The 19,859-nt window shown below is 46.1% G+C and overlaps 2 protein-coding genes across 2 annotated transcripts; both read left to right on the forward strand.

Annotated features, from left to right (window-relative positions):
• Positions 1 to 401: 401 nt before the first annotated feature.
• On the forward strand, positions 402 to 16,177 carry nr1d4a (nuclear receptor subfamily 1, group D, member 4a). Its single transcript, XM_086045276.1, has 8 exons — positions 402 to 848; positions 8,562 to 8,876; positions 9,737 to 9,825; positions 9,899 to 10,043; positions 12,492 to 13,015; positions 13,112 to 13,297; positions 13,395 to 13,605; positions 14,858 to 16,177. The coding sequence occupies exons 1-8, from the start codon at positions 830 to 832 to the stop codon at positions 15,052 to 15,054; spliced, it is 1,686 nt and encodes a 561-aa protein (XP_085901402.1). The 5' UTR covers positions 402 to 829; the 3' UTR covers positions 15,055 to 16,177.
• Positions 16,178 to 17,172: 995 nt separating this feature from the next.
• On the forward strand, positions 17,173 to 19,426 carry slc61a1 (solute carrier family 61 member 1). Its single transcript, XM_086038368.1, has 2 exons — positions 17,173 to 17,316; positions 17,543 to 19,426. Exon 2 carries the CDS (start codon positions 17,629 to 17,631, stop codon positions 19,063 to 19,065), a length of 1,437 nt encoding a protein of 478 aa, XP_085894494.1. The 5' UTR covers positions 17,173 to 17,316; positions 17,543 to 17,628; the 3' UTR covers positions 19,066 to 19,426.
• Positions 19,427 to 19,859: the final 433 nt, after the last annotated feature.

Here is a 19,859-nt window from a genome sequence, read left to right on the forward strand (position 1 = left end):
AAAGTAGGCCTATGTATACATTGAGTGCTATTGTAAACCTGAACATGGAATTTGCGGTGTTTAGCAGCAACATGCAGCCTATAGCTGGACAAAGGGGACGGAAGGGAATCAAAGAGAAGCAGTCACGGTGAGCCACGCCTATTGCCCATGTGCTTCATCCTCTCAGCTCCAATATCCTGTGCACCGCACGCACGCTTCGCGTTTTGCATAAAATGTGTATCAGTGGGGCAGCGCTCGAGCCCGCACATGCCGAGCGCACATGTCGCCAGCCTTTACTGAACACACTTGAGCGGTCGAGCAAGCGCATCAAACTCACATCCCACCAATGAGAGCGCAGAAGAGGGGCGGGGGGGGGGTGTAGAGAACAGAGAGAGAGAGGCCGGGCGAGGTACAAAGTGTGAGCCAGGTTCCGCGCTCACACACACACACACACGTTGGTGACGCTCACATTTCCTACTCACCTGCAAACGTGACGGATGTGGGTGTCTGTATCAGTGGGGGTGTGTGTCACGCATGACACGCGGACGCGTTGACTCTACTTTCCTGGAAGACACGAGAAGGGTTTGAGCGTCAGTCGTGCAGCAGGAAGCATCCACGTTCGCTCCAAGAAGAAGCCGCTCCAAGTGCATGTTTGACTTCACTTCAGAGACACGGCGAAGGCTGCACTCAATTGCCAGCCAGAAAACACTCGAGCCCGCTGGACGCACTTCCACCACTTCCGATTTTTGCTCCACTCAGCGGGTGTTTTGACACTTTTGCGGCTTTCTTGACCAGGCTCCTAACTGCTTTTAACTGATTTTTAACTTCGCTTTCAACATCTTCAAGAAAAATGGAGAACAGCCCTGGTGGTAAGTTTTTTTTTATATATCTTATTTAAAAAAAAAAAAAAAAAACATGTAATGTGAATGAAAACACGTGTCACTGCAGCCAACACGATCATCGTACATGCAAGAGTGCAGAGTGATGACATGACATACTGTAGGAGTTGCAAATGTGTCCAATTTCAGTGCGACTGCATGTTCCGTATAGCCGCATCACTCCCCGGCGATGCTGTCCACTTCCTGCTGAGCTCCATGAAAACAATCTCACGTGCACTTTCGGGGCTGCTTGTCGCTCTTCGAGGCGCGCTTCTCTTGGGCTGCCAGTGGCACTTGCATGCAAAGTTGCGTGATCAACAAACAAGCAAGCAAACGTTAGCACAGTTTGTTTCCAATGTCAAGGCCACCCAAAAAGTTAGCATGCAGCGTGGGGCTGCCCTACCTCAAGTGGCACTGTGCAGCGCTTTCTCGAGGTCAGCCAAAGTGCACCACCTCTGCTTGCTCTTCTTTCCTAATTGATGGTGAATCATCAATAGTGTAGTACAGTCACGTTCTTGTACGGGTGATGGCCACACCTTCAGCTTCAATCGACATGCTAATCTAAAGGTGAGACGGTACTGTGTGTCAGAAAAAAAGAAAAACACCCACTTGCATGTCGTGAAGTGAAGTCGCACGGTAACCTGTGCAAGCCTTATCTTTGTGATGCAATTTTTTCGACCTTGCGGTGAACCTTGATGAGAGCCGACGTTTGCTGCACCTTACATGCGGCTTTGTCAACAAAAGAACAGACACACATGCCACACACAAACCATGCGCTCATTCCAAGTGGACAGCAATCGGCATCTGTCCCAAGCACACCACCAGGCTGCAAAGGTGATTTGAGCAAGGCGCTGAGGTCAGCAGACTCACCTCAGTTGGTGGAGACCAGAGAAAAGCAAACATGGTGCAGCAGCACTTAGGTCTTATGCTGCACACAAATGGAATAAGAGGCCGACAGAACTGAAGTTAGCCCCAAGTGGAAATGCTTTTAAATCCATGATCCATGTTAAAAAGGCATATTTACTGTATTTAATGATAGGCGATTAGTCATTTTATTGAGCTGAACGTTCTTTGAGTAAATTTTAGTAAACTACTACTAGTTTTTATTTCTCTACTTTGCTTTTAAATGTATAGAATTATTCTGTTTTGACGCTAAAGGGGGGTCTTGACCAATAAATAGGGGGCTGAGAAAATCATCCATCCATCATCCAAACCGCTTATCCTCACGAGGGTTCTGGAGCCTACCCCAGCCGTCTTTGGGGTACGCCCTAAATTGCTTGCCAGCCAATCGCAGGCACACACACACAAACAAACATTCACACTCACTGAGGGACAATTTTAGGGCTAGGATTAGTGTTCAATTAGCCTACCATGGATGTTTTTGGAATGTAGGAGGAAACCGGAGTACCCCGAGGAAACCCACACAGGCACGGAGTGAACATGCAAACTCCACACAGGAAGGCCAGGGCCAGATTTGAACCCACGACCTCTGCACCGTGAGGCGGACGTGCTTACCAGTTGAGCACCGTGCCGCCTCAGAAAATAATTTATACATTTTAGAATAATTTAGAATTTTAATTAAAATGCTGGAGGAGTGGGGCTACGCAGATTACTGACGGGCTACAGTCTCTCCGCCTCCATCACCTCTGTCCTCTATATTATTGATAAAGTAAAGTAGCATCCTTGAGGTCAGTCATCATCATCATCACCATGACAACATCCACAATGTAGCCTTTGCAGATAATAGCGCTCATTTGTGAGGTATTGTTATAACAGTGTGTTTTTAGGGATTCATACAGAGGGCGTTGTTTGAAGTGTTGCACTCAATCGAACATATAAAGCCCCGTGCAATATAGTTCGACTCTCTCATGTAGTTAAATGAGGCAACCAAAATATTAGGAACAGATGTCACTTTGATGCAGTGCAGCGCGTTTATGGACTTCATGAACTGAATTAATGACTGAAAACATCCTGTGGTAATGGATGGGCATATTTAAATTGGATAAAAACAAATAAAATTGCAGTGCGTCTATATGCCAATAAAAGGGGGGGGGGCACTCTTAATTAGGTAGTATAAAATTTGGCATCCTCTAACAAACACGGTGCCTCGTTAGACCACGGGAATCCAACATGATGCCTTGTAATCATTAGATCTGCCTCCTGACTGGAAACAAGTTTTGCATCTTCCGGTTGAAAACTCCCGTTAAAAAAAAAAAAAAAAGTCCTCACGTGCCCTCCCTCGCAGAGCCGCGTGCTACGCGTGAGCTGCTGAAGCCCCGCCCACCTGCCACTGCCTCTACCGAACTCTCACGGGCGCTTCAATGTTGTTGTTAGCGCCTCTGGAGTTTGGTCAGTGGGTCAGCGATTCCATGCATTCAAGTGCACTGTTTTTTTTTTTTCTTCATTAGTCACGTTTTGCCGCCTCATGCGCCTTCCGCGTGTGTCGAATGTCAGGCGCTAGCCCCGCCCTCCTCGTGCAGGGAAGGCTGAGTGGATGTTGTCTCTTGCTGTCAGTGCAGCATCTGTCCCCGTGTCATGGTTGCAGGGCAAATATCCGATTAGGGCGCGTTTGCCGCTGGAACGTGACTGCGTTTTCAAACGAACGGATTTCCTCTGACATAGTTAGCAACGAAAGGAGGAGCACACACAGAGAAAAGCACTTCAAGATCAAATGGATGTTTTTGATCCACGTGGATTGAAGTCGAGATTGCTAGCTGGGTTTTGTTTACATCTGTTTTTAACTGGGAACTTTAATGAGGGTACAGAAGAAGCCACGAATCTACTCTACTAATTATTAGACAGCGTTTCCCAACCTTTATTGAGCCAAGTCAAACTGTAATTGTAATCATAAATGTACATACAGTGGCAGAATGTTTAGTTATCAGTCATACACCCCTCCGCCCAAATTGCCCACATTTGATCAATTCTGACAGTCACATGACTTCAACTGTCAAGTGAGACTTTGACTTTTGAGTTGAATTGGTTCCGTGACCAAGCTCATACCTCAATTTACCAATACAGTGGAACCTCAAGTTACGAACTGAATTGGTTCCTTGAGCCCGTTTGCAACCTGAATCGTTGGAATTCATTGATCGATTTTGGTGCACTGGTCCTGCGAAACATGTCTTTTTCTGTCCAAAATGAATCATGAAGTGTGACCTCATTTAAAAGATGAATTCCCGACAAATGTCTTTTGATCATTTGTATAGTTGGCAAACATTCAACATGTCGACATGGGACCTGCCTGTGCATTCACTCAAAAGACGTGTCTGCTTCTGGCATCTTCGATTGTGTGAATGTATTGGATGTAAGTGGAGCTTCCGCATCGCAACAACATGCGTGGATGCCTATTTTGATGTGATTACATTCACCGTTCGTTGCTTAATTTAAGAGACGCTACATTTCAATAAACAACATACACAGTGGAATTTTGGGGGGACGAAAATTCAATGATTTTAAGACTTCTGTCACCACGTCATTGAGAAACAATTTGGATTTGTGATTAGATGACGGTCCGCCTTCCGCCAGGGAGGCACAACAACTTTTCAGTTGACAATGGAAAACATTGCTCTAAATGAGTAACTTATAATAACTTTCCAGTTATGGAAAGGTGAGCCCCGAGCTATGTAACTGTACAAAAGTATTACCTGACAACAAGGCACTCTATCACAAAATGTCCAATTTCCATTTCTGAGAGCACCAAGCACATACGTTCCGGTCACTTTCAACCGTGACTGCCGTTAGGGGATTTGAACTAGCGACCACTACCAATCCACAACAGCCTCACATATTCATGACTCCTTGACAAAAGTAAACGAAAACAAAAAGATGAAGTGAGCCAGTTGATGTTGCCACGGTTGTGATCAAGTGACACACGACACCCAAAACGTCCTTCCGTCCGTCTACGGTGGAATGCAAGCGCCCTGCCGTGCCCTCTAATTGCGTGAGCCTGCACAATATAGTGTGAGGCAGCATCAGTTGGAGAGAGATGCTTGAGGCAGGTTCCTGTGATATTGACCTACTTACGCTCACTTTCACTTCATGGCTTTGCTGCAAACGGGGCCTTATAAAATCACGCTTTTTTTTATTGGCCCGCATTCATTTACATAACAATCAACATATGGCCAGGAAACTGTTTTGTCACGGTTGTCCTTAGCGTATGCCACATGAGCGGCGGCCTTTGTGTGCGTGACTGCACAAGTAGGCGATAAAGGGACAAGAGGCCAAAGGAGAGGAGTGCACGTAGCCGTGAAGTTCTTCCCTGCTCACGTTGTTCCTCTGGCTGACTTCAGTCGCAGGCGGATTAGCCCATGCACGGGTACGCTCCAGATTGCCGTTGAAGCCTCATTGTGGCTTCAATTAATGCTGTCTGCACTGACCCAAATTCACAAAAGTGGCTTGTGCCTAGTGACAGTGTGCAAGTCAATCCCGTTCGGCCAGCGTGGGAAATCCCAAAGAGGATGAAGGCAAACGCTGGGAAAAGTGAACGACGCAAATTGCATAAACAGCCGCCGCCCACCAGCAGACATACGAAATGGATCATGAGAGCTGATTTTCTCACGCTTGCTTTTGCACTAATATATCTTTTTTTTTTCCCGTTCAGAAGAAATACAACATGTTTTAAATTAAATGTGAAACTGGATTATGAATTGAAAATTACGTATAAGGACGTACTATTTACAATTTGATATACATGAAAGTCCCTGTCAAGTGAAAATAAATCTCGTAAATTTGGCGCACCACAAAGAAGAGTGTTGTTAACAATCGCCAAGTACTTAAAACGAGGCTTCAAAATCGTGAAAAATGAAACCGTTCTCTCTGCGGGCGTGTCTGATGAATGTGCTGAAGCCACGCCCTGCTAAAACCATGAACTGCCAATCAAATCCCACTAATACGACCTGGGGAAATTGTTGCTAGCATCTTTCTAATGCCTGCACGTGACTACATGTTTGAGTCAAAGAAATATATCCACTTAAAGCCTCCGGTGGCTGGAATATATCCCACTTGGTTGTGACGGGGCTGTTCCACGCCGCAACTATGAGGCACTCTAAAGCAGCCATGCCAGCTGACCATCCGAAGGAAAGCTGCATTTTCAGGATGTAGGAGTAGCTAGTTAGCTAAGTGCATGTTGCAGTTGAAAGCCCACTTGAAAGCACAGTCAAGGGGATATTTGTGTTAAGTGACAGTGTTTACAGCACTGCGGCTCCCTGGGCACTCATTGATCAACATGTACGGCGCATGTTAGCCTTCAGGTGGACCGGCCACGTGTTGGGGGTGAGGCGAGGGGCCGGGCTTGGATGTCAACTGTGGAAGAGGTGAGGCTCAGCCTTGCACTTTGTTGGGTCTGTCTGTGACTCTGTCTGGCATGAGTCAACAAATCCAGCAACACGTGCTAGCTGTGGCATTAGCTCCGCGTTTCAGCTCAACTAATACTTTGTGCGGGGAGAGGGCGAGCACACACACACTAACGCAGAAGGGCTGGGCGTCGACATCATGACATCAAATTGAAGCGCTGTGTCGAAAATGATTCTCAAGTCACAATGTTTGTGATGAGTGTTGCTTTGATTTGGATTGTCACAACTCCTGTCAGTATGTTGCAGTGTTGTTCCTCATTGCCAACTACGGCCACAATAAACAAATGTTTGTTTTACTATCTTAGTAAACGATGCGAATGTTGGACACAGCCCATTAGAGCGATCGGAATTCGGAACTGCCTAAATTACTGAGGAGTTGTCAAACAGTTTCGCAGTTACACGTGCAGCTTGACTCGTAATATTGCGCACATGCAAGCGATCCCTTCTGTTTATGTTGTGCCGCATTCCAACCCACACGGACACGGTCAGGCTTCTCCTATGCAAAACGCTGGAAAGGCCGCCCCGACTCGGGTTTTGTTGCTCATCTCAACACAACACGGGACTGCGGATTTGTTTGGAGCCGAAAGCGTTTCAGGAGTGCGCGCATGTGAGGCGGCAGTCAGGTGTCATGCGGCTCGCCGGCTCTGGGCGCGGTGCCAAGGGAGAGCGAGCGCGCTCGCGGCTATTATTGGAGCCGAGGAGGCAGACACGTGAGGCCGGGTCTCAGCTCATCCACGACGCATGACTATTATGGCCGGGGAAGGGCGGGGTGGGGGCTGTTGGCGGATGCAAGCACAGCTGAACTGGCAAAACAACATTCTACATTGTGTGCGCACCAGCATAATACTGCGTTATTAGTTTCTTTTATTTTGGTTTGCTTCAATAAACACGCGTGTGGTGTTTCCGACGAATGTGACTGCGGTCTGCCTGGCCGCCTGCCTGCTCCCGTGCCACCAGCTGCATTTTTAGCGTGCACGTTTTGTCAGGTTGAGCGCCCCATTACGCTTCTTTTTTTGCCACTGGATGAGGCAACACGCCGCTGCTTCTCGCGGTGCTTTATTGTGCCCGAAGCCTACCGGGCTTGTGCAACTCTACATAACGTCGCGTCTTGTAGAGGAGGTGAACCATTTTCTTTCTCTGAAATTAGGGTAGTCCACACAAGAGTCTAGTGAAAGGTCATGCCTGTTGCTGGCATGGATGAAGAAAGATACATTGTTGGCAGTTCACAAATAACACAACACATTTTACTGAATTTTTTAGTCAGAGATGCAAGTAAACTTTTCTAGATTTTTTTTTTGGTGCTGTTTCTGAATCATTTTTGCCTCATTTTATAAATAATAATATGTCATATAGTAATGCATTTCTTAATATATCTGAATTAAGGTTTAAGTTTAACAGCAGGTGGATTTTTTTCAGAAACTCCTTAGCTATAAATCAAACCAAAACCACACAGTAAAATCCGTATTGCGCAAGGTTTAGGGCATAAAAAATAAGTTGAGGGACACATTAATCAATTTCTGATTAAAGTGTACTGTTGACCAGTGTAATTTTCAGACCAATTACAGTAAGATCATTTTTTTACGCCACAGCTGATAAACTCTCACGGCAGACTACCACAAAACTATGGCTCAGAATCTCTTCCCTCATGGACCCAAATGGGATCCAATAGTACTTTTAAGGCAGGGGTGTACAAATCGGGGACCCGTGGGCCACTATCATGCATGTTTTAGATGTTTCCCTCCTCCAACACACCTGATTCAAATAATCAGCAAGCTCTGCCGAAGACTGATAACGATCCTGATCATTTGAATCAGGTGTGTTGGAGGAGGGAATCATCTAAAACGTGCGGGATAGTGGCCCTCGAGGACCCGATTTGGACACCCCTGTTTTACCCAGTTTTGGAACCGTAAACCCTGAAGTGTGGGCTGCACGATGTCATGACATCACAGCTGTGGGACACAACTGTTGAATTCAGCAAAATGACGACAAAGTTTAACAACACACTCCAAACGATCCACCATTTGGTGAACGTTCTTGCTGTTGATGTGTCACCAAAGGCAAAAGCTTGTCACCTACACCGGACGACAGTGTGTCGAGCTGCACGCGTTTGATAACGTACCACAACTTTTGCTAGCTACTGCAGCAGGTGGATGAGCGATATACATCAATTATTTTGCTGACCCTTGTGACTTTTGACAAAGAAACGCATGTCATACGTGATACAAGTTGAAGCAAATTTGCTCATTTATGGAACGGCTGTGTCTCCCAAAATGTCCTGCAAGGATATTGTGCTTGGCAGGTGAACTCGAAGTGACTGAACTAACCCGTGCGCCCTTTGCCTCGTTTACAGGAGGAGGAGGAGGAGGAGTCATCCTGTACGCAGGCTCTTCCGGAAGCTCCAGCCCTAGCCCGGGGAGCCCCTCCAGTGGCTACCAGACGCAGTCCCCTTCCTCACACTCGCAGCCATCGTCGCCGGAGGAAGTCACCTTCACAGAGATCGGGGCACTGAAAGAGAAGCCATCGGGGTCCACCAGTCCAACCTCGAAACTCGTGTTCCAGTTCCCAGAGGTCTATCGCAGCTCTCCTGCAGCACCTACGCCGCAGCATACCTATGCGCATCCAATTGCTGCAAAAAGACCGTGTGGTTTCCACGGAACTTTCACTAGTATGTATTTCACTTCATATACTGTATATATATACACACACACACACACACACACATACAGTATATTTAACTGTAGGGGATGAACCACTTGGGAAGGCTTCATACATGTGAGGAATACTACAGTAGTTTTTCCTGCTCACGCCACAGTTGCTAGGCAGAGTTTGACCAGAAGTGCCTCATAGGCCAATAAAATGACCTGCCAAATGCCAGCCATGCCACTATGCTGTTTGAATGGCAAACAAAGGGCTGATGGCGCCCTGAGAGACGTCAGCAACAGGAAGTCATGCAAACACAAAGAAAATTAAAATGACATATGCAGCGCTTTTTTACAATATGGAAGTAAATACATTATGAGTTGCTTACATAATGGTTATTCCCCATTATTTTACATGTAGCTTTGACATTAAAGGCTGAGTTATGTCTCTCTTTTAACATTTGTTATTCATTGATCACAACACGACGATGGCTGGCTGTAAATGATTGTTCTATTATATTACAGATAATAATAATAATGCTTAAGCCTTATTTTTTTAGAAAGGGTTCCATTATATTTTATTGCTGAAAGGCCACAGACAAGCTTTCACTCACGCACACACACACACACACACGCAAAAAAAAAAAAACCAACAACTTTGGACTTGAATGGGGCAGGGCAGGTGTTCCAGCACCTAGCCTCCCCTCCCCACTGGACATTCTTGCTCCAGAAACAGCACTGCCCTTATTATATAAATATAATAAGTCCTTATTATGTGCAATCATGTCACAATTGAATTTCTGCTCTTGAATAGGAAGTGTAACAATACTGAGAGTGCCCCCGTAGCCAGTAGTGACCTTATGGCTATCTTGTTGTCCTTCCGCAGAGAACGGCGGGATGGTCCTACTCTGTAAGGTCTGTGGCGACATCGCGTCTGGTTTCCACTATGGCGTCCATGCATGTGAAGGATGCAAGGTAAGCAAGAAGAATGGAGCTGATGTTTCCACTCAGTTTTCGAGACCTTTCATGTGGTTTATTCTCGTTTTAGGGTTTTTTCCGCCGCAGCATCCAGCAGAACATCAACTACAAGATGTGCGTGAAGAACGAGAACTGTCTGATCATGCGCATGAACCGCAATCGGTGCCAGCACTGTCGCTTCAAGAAGTGCCTGTCTGTCGGCATGTCACGAGACGGTGAGACGTCTTGACACACTTGAACGCAAAGAGCCGCTGTGAAGTTCTGCCGCGGTGCCCTGATTAGCTAACACGCTGGGGGAATGGGCAGCAGCAGCAGCAGCAGCAGTGGCGTAGATATGTAGCTCTCAGTCAAAAAATGTAACGCCGGAACTTCGCGGAGGTCATCCTGCCGCTGGCTCGGTCACGATGCACTCCGGCGCCCGCTTTGCCCTGCGGTAGCGCCGCCAACGATTACCATGTGGCCTTGCATCAATAATATAAGAAACAAGATTAGCAGCCAATGTACAGAAAGAAAGAGCAGACTCGCTTCTTTCAACAGAAATGACGCTTGTTTCTACCTATTTCCGGTCTTTAGTCATAAGCAGTTATGACATGGATTTGTTTAACCAAAAACATTGGTTTCTGACCCAAAAGCGGAGAAAATTGGCTTCTTGAGAAAAGAAACATGTCAAGCAGAGCAGTGACTTTGATGCTCATGTTTTTTTTTTGTTTTTTTTTTTGCTTTTCTGACACCTTTAACTTTAAAAACAACACGGCTGAGAAAGGACTTTTGATCTCAAAATGATAACTCATGTACAAATATACAATACAATGGCAGTCAAAGGTCGGATTCCCGTTGATAACTACAAACGACCATGCAGTCAGCGAGAGACGTTTGTGAAATGTCCTTCTATGGCCCTAAGCAGGATCCTCCAACCTTACTCTGGGATGGATGCTCCTGTTTTGCCACAGCAGCTTCCCTTGCTTGTAGCCCACCATATTCCCTCAGCCCTCCTCCATCCCCCTGTCAGACAATGATTTATGAGTACCGGAGCCTTAAAGTCCCCGAAGCTATCTATCATCCGGGAAACTGCTGCAAACACGGGAATTATTTTAAGAAATTGGAACAGGGTTGACTTGATTACCTTGTGTATGCCCATAGAACATTGTTGGGAAGAGGCAAACAATTAAGCCCGGGATGCAAAAAGCTGCCAGACCAGTGACAGTTTTTAGCAGGAACATAGTTCACATCCTCCTGATTGCTGTAAACTTTATGAGCGCTTATCACTGCAAATTAAAAAAAACAAAAAAACAACTAGGCCGACCCAGAAAAATACAAAGTTGGGCTCGTAATATTATCATACATTGTGACCTAGTTGGTGTCGTTTGCTAGGTTTTCTTCCAGGCCGATCTAAAATGCAGGTTGGGCTGGTACCGTTAAGTCTGCATGTGCCCGACACTCCAGGTGCACAAACAGTTAGATGGCAGAACGCAACACAGTGTCGCTGAAGGCAGTTAGCCTGACCCTTTTAATGTGGCATTTCTTATAAGGCTGCAGGACCGCAACCTAAAAACCCACTTTTGTGCTGTTCCAAGCATTGCAAAAACAGGAAAACCACATACAACTGCCTACTGCCCCCAATCTATACATCACCCTGATTTCACCAGGCACCAAGCCCTATGCTGCATGTAAAAAAAAAAAAAAAATGTATTCTGTTTTTTTGTATTCCTGCATTTGGCAAACAGCAACAGCCCACTAAATCATCTCACCCGCATTATTTTTTTTGCGCGGAGGCAGCCCAAATATGAATAATTTCAGCAAAAACAATAGGGACCTCGCACCGGTCACTACTTGGGCCCTAATAATAATAATTTCCACAAAAACAATTGGGTCCTTGCAGTGGTCGCTGCTCGGGCCCTAATTACGATTATTACACTCCACAATTACAAAATTGGCATAGTTGTAAAAATGATCATTAATATTCAGTTATATCCAATGCAGTTTGTTAACAAAAGGAAATCAAATTTGATCAATTTTGTTTGGTCCAAAACGAACTTCGTTTTATTTGCCTTTATATTTTTCAAGTTTAATCGTGATTTCAATTATTACCAAAATAATCATGATTCATATTTTTTTTTTCATAATTGAGCAGCCCTACGGTGTGCCTTGTCAAAAGCTTGGACATCTCCAAAGTTTGCCGTTACCTCACCTTGCGGGCGCACACAAATACTCGTAGGCTCCAAGCATGTCAGTTTTCTTCATCTGGGATGCGTTTGTCCCTCGGAGGCCACCTCGCTTGCCTCGCGCTTGCGCTCGCAAGCTCAGTGCCTGTGACATCACGCTCACATTGCCCCACTGCCCTACTTACAACGAAGGGAGAGGAGGGAGAACAGTGGCGGACGAAGGAGAGAATGAGGCAGATGCGAGCAGCGGGTCTATAAATAGCTCCTCCAGCTGATGGTTACCGTGGGAAGAGGGAAGGGGAGACGAGTGAGGAGAGGCAAGTTTGCATCTTACAACATACGCGGCCGCCTCCTTGAAAGCCTGCAAACAGCCCTGCCCGTTCCGATCACATGACTGTCAAGTTCAGTCGTATGTTTTGAGTTTTTGAGTAGCCAGTAGAAATTAAGAGAAAACACTGAGAGTGCATCTTCTGACCTATTGATTGCCCGTGTTTCCTGCAGCTGTGCGTTTTGGCCGCATCCCTAAAAGGGAGAAGCAGCGACTTCTGGATGAGATGCAGAGCTACATGAACAGCCTAAATGAGTCGGCTGCCATGGACATGGACTCCTCCTCCGTGACAGATCCTCCCCCCAGCGAAGGAGGCGGCAGCTCCAAGGAGGCCATCGGGGCCATCTCCAGAGCCTACCAGGACATCTTCAGTGGCAGCAGCCAGGAGAGCACAGCCAAGAGGGCTAAAATCACCGCCGACGACGACGCTTCCCAACATTGCCGTTTCCAGCCCATTTCAGGACAAGCCAACTCCGCCCACAGTTACCAGCCTTGCCCAGTTGCCCCTGATGACCACCAGCTTGCGCTCCACAACATGTACAACAATCGCTACACATATGTCGTGTCAGCAAATCAAAATCATCAGCCAAGTGTCAACACTCCTCAAAGGGGCTCGGCCAGTTATTCGGGCAAGGCCGGCAATGCCGCAAATCAGCCCTCCTGCCCATGGAAGTTGGCTCCGGGAGCTAAAGTGTTGGTAAGTGCAGGAATTGAAGCGACATTTCCGCTCACGTGTCTCAGCTGACTCAAAATGGCCTCATGCATTTGTATGTGCTTTTTCCCCCGCTTTCAGGCCTGTCCTCTTAACGCTTGCCCTGTATCTGGGCCAGAGCGCACCAGCCAGGATATTTGGGAGTCCTTTTCTCAGTGTTTCACTCCCGCTGTCAAGGAAGTGGTCGAATTCGCCAAGGGCATCCCAGGATTTCAGGAGCTTAGCCAGCAGGACCAAGTCATGCTGCTTAAATCAGGCACCTTCCAGGTAGCACATTCATCAGAAGCAGATGTTGACCTCAATCCAAAATGCACAAGTTGCGGAGACAAACGGAATCTGCTTTTTCTTTTTTTCATGCGCTTAGGTTCTGATGGTGAGGTTCTGCACCTTGTTCAATGCCGCAGAGCAGACGGTGACCTTTCTGAATGGTCAAACGTACCCGTTGTCCACCCTGCGTGCTTTGGGCATGGGCTCCCTTCTCGACGCCATGTTCGACTTCAGCGAGAAGCTGGGCTCCATGGGCTTGGAGCCGGACGAAATGGCCCTCTTCATGGCTGTGGTTTTGGTCTCAGCAGGTACGAAATGTTTACACTACCCGATGACCGTGAGTGAATGTTGTGGCCACCACAGCGGTGCCGTCAGATACGAGTGAGATACCATGCAAGCCATCGGTCGGCTCATTTCTTACTTGCGAGCAAAAAAATGGAGATATGAACACGGTATGGTGAAAGTGACCTCATCTCACCTCGCTTCACAACAAGCAGCAGTTTGGCAGGCAGTGAACGCATCTTTCAAAAACGAGGCCTCAAGTGGCATCAAGTGTGCGGTCAAATCTAAATCTCAAACAAAGAGAATGACTGATTGTGTGTTTTAAAACAACACACAACCTTTATGTCCATTAGCTTAATGCTAACACATTTCAATTCCATAGAAGGGCTTTAGCATGTAGGTGGCAGTGTTACATCGCTTTACAGGAGAAGTCAACCCAAACATTTTTTTTCAAGAATATGTCCTATCCAGGGCCACTAGTTGAAAAAAGGCATTCTTGTGAATATTGCGTTTGTGGAAGAGGAATTAATCCACCCGTTTTTAGCCATCTCCGGGGGCTGCCATTTTGTCACTTCTGTCGTCTGAAAATCACATCACAGTTGCTCAGGGCTCAGGTAACAACCAATCACAGCTCGCCTGTTTTCTGAAGCTGAGCCACGATTGGTTGTTAGCTGAGTGAATGCTTTGTTTCAACTACTGGGCATTTTAAACACATCAGACACATAATGCTGAATACATCACGTTGTCATGGTTTATACAGAACACATTGGATTGATTTGATATTGGAAATATTTGAAGTCCCGTTCCTAATCGTGTCATTTCCATTTGACAAATATGCAGCACATCAAGTTTATTGGCCTGTGTATGTTAAATTTGAAGTCATTCAAATGGATGGCAATTTGATATGCAATTAAAATAGGTCCATCTTAAGAATTAGCGCAAAAAAAAATCCTGTGAGTGTGTGTGACTGTTTTGCACCAACTGTTAGCTGCCTTTACATTCAATTTAATACTATATATTTTTATAAAGTGCAATGTTGGAGTACAGTTTAGCTTTTTTTAACGTTGGAAAAATGTTTGCTGTTTCTTTTTTTGTTTGTATTTTGGGGGGGTGGGGGCACAGACGTATTAATGACATGTCCATTTGTAACAATGGGGCAAGATAATTAGCAATATGAGTGTCTTGTGTTTTCCTAGCATAGTCACGGATGAAATGAAGCTCGTAGCTCATGGCAGCATCGTCGAGTATTTGACAGGCCACATCCTCTGATTTCCCCAGATCGTTCGGGCATCTCCGACATGCTCGCTGTTGAGCAGCTCCAGGAGGGTCTCATCCGAGCGATGCGGTCGCTGATCGGTCGGCGGCATCCCGACGACACCTCGCTCTTCTCCAAACTGCTCCTGCGACTGCCCGACCTGCGCACCCTCAATAATCTGCACTCCGAAAAACTTTTGGCCTTTCGCATTGACCCTTGAACGACAACAACGAGCACAGCAGCAGAAAAAAGAAAACACATCCCACATGCACACGCATTTTACTTTCCAAGGGTGGGACTTTCTATATTAGAGAGCAAAAAGGAATGGTGCAATCTATTGAGTGTATTTGTTTTTTTTTAAGTAAAACAGTAGCATATTTTTTTTAATCCAGTGCCCATCCTCTTTTGGGATAAATTAATATGCTCGCACAAAGTTGTGTGCACACAAACCGCAACACCTCTTTAGAGTAAGAAAAAAATTTGAGTATCAATGTAAGTCATTGTGTAAAGTTGATAATACTTTGTTGGCCTTTTTTTTTTTTTTTTTAGGCTCGGTATTTATAACCAGTTTAGTTAAGCGTTACGCAGGCCATCTCTGAGCAGACAACTATCATACATTAGATCCATGATCTTAGGGACCAATTGCAATGACATGTTATGAGTCTGTTTATTTTGAAGAGAAAGGGAATGTGTATATACATAGCAACATCTGAAATATAATGCATCACTCTTTCACCATCCACAGTAATGCTGGAATGAGACCATCCATATGCAGTTAGGTGTCACCTCTACACAACATTGTTTTGGGAGAAAATATTGAACCTATATAAAGGCATTTCAAATTATTCCACAATAACATTGTGTTTGCATTGACATCAGTATGCAAAATGATTCATGGAAAGTCCCTGTGCATGTTTTGTAGTTGAATTGTTTCTCTTTCTTGCTGGGTATATGATGTTTGTCCAGATGCGACTGAATGGATAGAATGGATGGGAGTTTGGTCCAAATAAGACTGTTCTGCTGACATTCCCGTACACGGTGGGGGTCTTGGGGCAGGGGGCTTTGCACAGGAGAACACGTAGTAGGGATTCTAGACGGACATTGAACAGACTTCCTGCATTGAGATGATACAACCGACCAGCATAATCCCCGGAATCACCAGCACTCACTCCACATGCACCCTGCGCCTGCCCCCGATGTTTGTCATACAAACTCAAGAGATATTTTAGTGTGATTGGTCACCTCACTGATTGCTTGATTGATCATGGCTGATTGAGCACTTGTATATTTTGTAAATTGCTGTTCTTTAATAGAAACGATATAAACCTCAGATTGGATATTAATCTCTGTGCGTGTTGTTTGTTTCAACATCCATCCACCCATTTCCAACATCCACAATAACCTGCAGCCTATCCCAGTTGATGTTGGTACACCCTGGACTGGTCGCCAGCCAATCACTAGGCACATTATAGACAAACAACCATTCACACTCTTATAAAGTCTTCGACAGGCACGGTACTGCACGGGGTGCAATAGCCCCATCTGAAATCACCTCGAAAGCCCCTCCAGCATTGTAGTTTACATTATAAAAATGTTTTATTCATTGAATAAAGTTTAAAAACTGCCAGAAGTTCTAAAGTACACATTCTGTTCCTATTCAATCCCTGCTTCCGCGTTTGTGCTAGTGCACCTGTCCTGCAGCCCAGTGTGTGTTTAGGAGGGGAGGGGCAGTGGGAGTCTTTTATTTACTGTACACGTTAAAGATTTTGACATTGCCCTGTGGTCACTTAACGTATTTTTATTTTATTTTTGTTAAATATTCTATGGCCATATTCATTTGAAACTCGTTTTATCGCGAACATACTGTGCTCTGTACTTTATAATTTTACTGAAGACAGAAAAAAAGAAAGAAAAGAAAGAAAAAACAACGTAAGTAGCCCCAGAAGAGAAACGATCCTGACGCCGTGCCTGTAATTAACCTATCATTGATATTTTTGGAATATGGGGCGGGGGGCAATTTAAACTGGGAGGTCGACGTCTTCGTTTAAACATAGCAAATTATAAGACAAATATAATCATGAAAAATCATTGCTTAAAACGTCTTCATTCATTCATTCATTCGGTTTATTTTGTATCTGTATTTAATTACCTTGAATGAGGGAGTTACAACATACAACAGAGTTGTCTGCATCGCGCTGTAAACATGCAAATGTCATTATTGACAGAAGATCATAATGTGGAATAATTAAAAACTTGCATGTTGATTAAAAATTCCCTTCCTTCCCTTCCAAGCAAAATAGCTAATCAAAACAAAAACAAAGTACGACTGCCTCCTAGTGGCGAAACGTGACAGACCCGGAAGTGAACGTTCTCTTATCGGAACAGCACACTTTTCTGCATACAACAGTGCTACTGCCGATTTATAACGATTAAGCATGAGCTGCTCTTCTGTGTCACAATAATGGAACAGTCTCACAGCTCGGTAAGACGCATTACGACCTTAATTCGAAAAGAAAACTCTCGAGTGACTGACCGTAATAGCAAGCTAGCTCGGATGCTAGCGTCAGCTAAACTGCAAAAACACGCCGACCCAGTCGAGTTCGCGACGCCTATTCTCATATTCGTAATTCACCGACTGTTGGAATAGAAATGATATGTGCTACTGTAAATATTAACTTAGGCATCTGTCTGCATTTTCTCCTCATCAGGTGCTGAGAATAAAGGGGAAAGGGGTGGTAAACGTTCTACGAAAGCAGTTTTGAAGTCGGCTGCTTGCGGTGTGCCACAGCACAGCATGTTGGTGACGGTCTACCTCGCCATAATTGTCCTGCTTGCCTTGTGTGTCGGCCTCGAACTCACAGCACGTCGTCTCAGCCCACCTGAGCTGACCCAGACGGCCGCAGCCAACCCAGCCTTCCGCCGCTTCCAGAGCGTCTTCTTGCGGGCCTACCTGCTTGCCCTGTGGGCGGACTGGCTCCAGGGTCCTTACCTGTACAAGCTCTACCGCCACTACAGCTTTCTGGAGTCTCAGATAGCCATCATTTATGTGTGCGGCTTGGCCTCCTGTGTGCTGTTTGCTCCCGTTTCAGGCTGGCTCCCCCAAGCCCTGGGCCGTAGACACACTTGTCTGCTCTTCTGTCTGTCCTACTCAGCCTGCTGTCTCACCAAGCTGTCCCGAGACTATTTTGTTCTGATTATCGGTCGCATCCTGGGCGGTCTGTCCACATCCCTCCTCTCCACCACGTTTGAGGCATGGTATGTGCACCGGCATGTTGAAGTCCACGATTTTCCCAAGGAGTGGATCCCGAGCACCTTCACCAAAGCTGCCACATGGAACCACGGGCTCGCCGTGGGAGCTGGCCTGGTGGCTAACTTGCTGGCCGAGTGGCTCCACCTGGGCCCCGTGGCTCCGTTCCTTCTGGCTGTCCCCTGTTTGGTGTGCTGTGCTTGGGTGGTGTTGACCGACTGGGGCAAGGAAGAAGCAGAAGAAGGACCCGAAGGTGACAGACAGACCCTTCCCGTCGGAGGTTTGACTCGTATGTCCGCAAAGGCCCGGTTCTCCCGCAGCTGCCACGATGGACTCCGCTGCTTGCTGTCAGACAGGCGGGTCATGGTCTTGGGTGGCGTGCAGGCTCTATTTGAAAGTGTCCTCTACATATTTGTTTTCCTGTGGACCCCCGTACTGGACCCTCATGGGCCACCCTTAGGCATCGTCTTTTCCTGTCTAATGGCTGCCTCGATGGTTGGCTCCTTAATGTACCGCCTTGCCACCTCCTCGCACTATCGTCTGCAACCCGGCCACGTCCTCTGCTTGGCTGTTCTGATGGCGTTTTTCTCATTCTTCATGCTGACTTTTTCCACGGCGCCGGGCCAGCCGAGACCTCACGAATCGTTGTTGGCCTTCCTGCTGCTGGAGCTGGCCTGCGGACTCTACTTCCCGGCGGTCGGCTTCCTCCAGGGCAGGGTGATCCCGGAGGAGAAGCGAGCCGGGGTGCTGGCCTGGTTCCGCCTACCTCTGCATCTGCTGGCCTGCATTGGGCTGCTGGCGCTCCACGGTGAGGTGTCGGGCACAGGCGGAGGGGAAGGGGGCGGCGGTACCAGACACATGTTTGGAGGCTGTGCGCTCATGATGCTGGCAGCCTTGATGGCTGTCGTCAGTTTGTTCACTCTGGGCAGAAATGACTCGAACCTCCGACTGGAGGGAGCCAGGGGAGAGGGCGAAATGTACTGAAGGAAAGCACAAGTCTTATTGCTGACGGTTTCACCTCTGTCGTGTCGTTTGTTCGCAGCCGAGGTTAGAAACCAATAAAAGGTCGGAAAATACATTTATGTCAAATGTAATCAGGTGAATGACAACGCTGATGCATCATTGCCATATCTGACTGTGAGTTGCTAATGAAGGATCTGATCTGCTGAATCCGTTTTCAGGGTACAGGGTGTGTGTTGACGTTAAGAGATGACACGAACCCATATGTAGACATCACAACATTGTCCTCCTTTTTGTTACATCTTTGAAGCATTCACAAAAAGCAACACTCTTTGGGCGTACACTATCAATTTCTAATAAATAAACCTGGTGATGAACTCCCTTATCAAGTTTGTCATTTTGGTTCATGAGCGTGTTATGAAATGAGTGCATTTTATGTGGCTCAACGAAATAGTACATTTGTTTGTTGTGCAATCAGAAAAGAAAAATACATTGGTGTTATGCAAAAACAATATAAACATTGGCAAAATTATGGTCTCACTGACCCATAATGTTTACAGAATTCATGTAATGGTCAGCACCAGAGGTCATTTGGGGCCACTTTTAATATGGGGCAGGTTTAAGAGCAATACTTCTTACACACATTAAAGATTGGACTTGATTTTCATCATAATGTGCAGTACATTGAAATTGGCTCGTCTTCAACAGTGCAAAAGAGTATTCAGTGCTCAACATTCGTCAGTAGCAGTTGTGTATGTAGTTTTGCATTCGTAAACGTATTTTTAATAGCGAGGACACCATTGAAAATCTGTCAATTG

Source organism: Filicampus tigris, chromosome 1 (genome assembly GCF_054856515.1).
Source record: "Filicampus tigris isolate MCC_2025a chromosome 1, RoL_Ftig_1.0, whole genome shotgun sequence".
NCBI classification, from domain to species: domain Eukaryota; kingdom Metazoa; phylum Chordata; class Actinopteri; order Syngnathiformes; family Syngnathidae; genus Filicampus; species Filicampus tigris.

Bases quoted from the DNA above. Each gene is read 5' to 3' on its own strand.
- nr1d4a (XM_086045276.1), top strand. The intron at 9,826-9,898 runs GTAAGCAAGAAG...TTCTCGTTTTAG, and splicing joins ATGCATGTGAAGGATGCAAG to GGTTTTTTCCGCCGCAGCAT. The intron at 13,298-13,394 runs GTAGCACATTCA...TCATGCGCTTAG, and splicing joins TTAAATCAGGCACCTTCCAG to GTTCTGATGGTGAGGTTCTG.
- slc61a1 (XM_086038368.1), top strand. From the start codon at position 17,629: ATGTTGGTGACGGTCTACCTCGCCATAATTGTCCTGCTTGCCTTGTGT.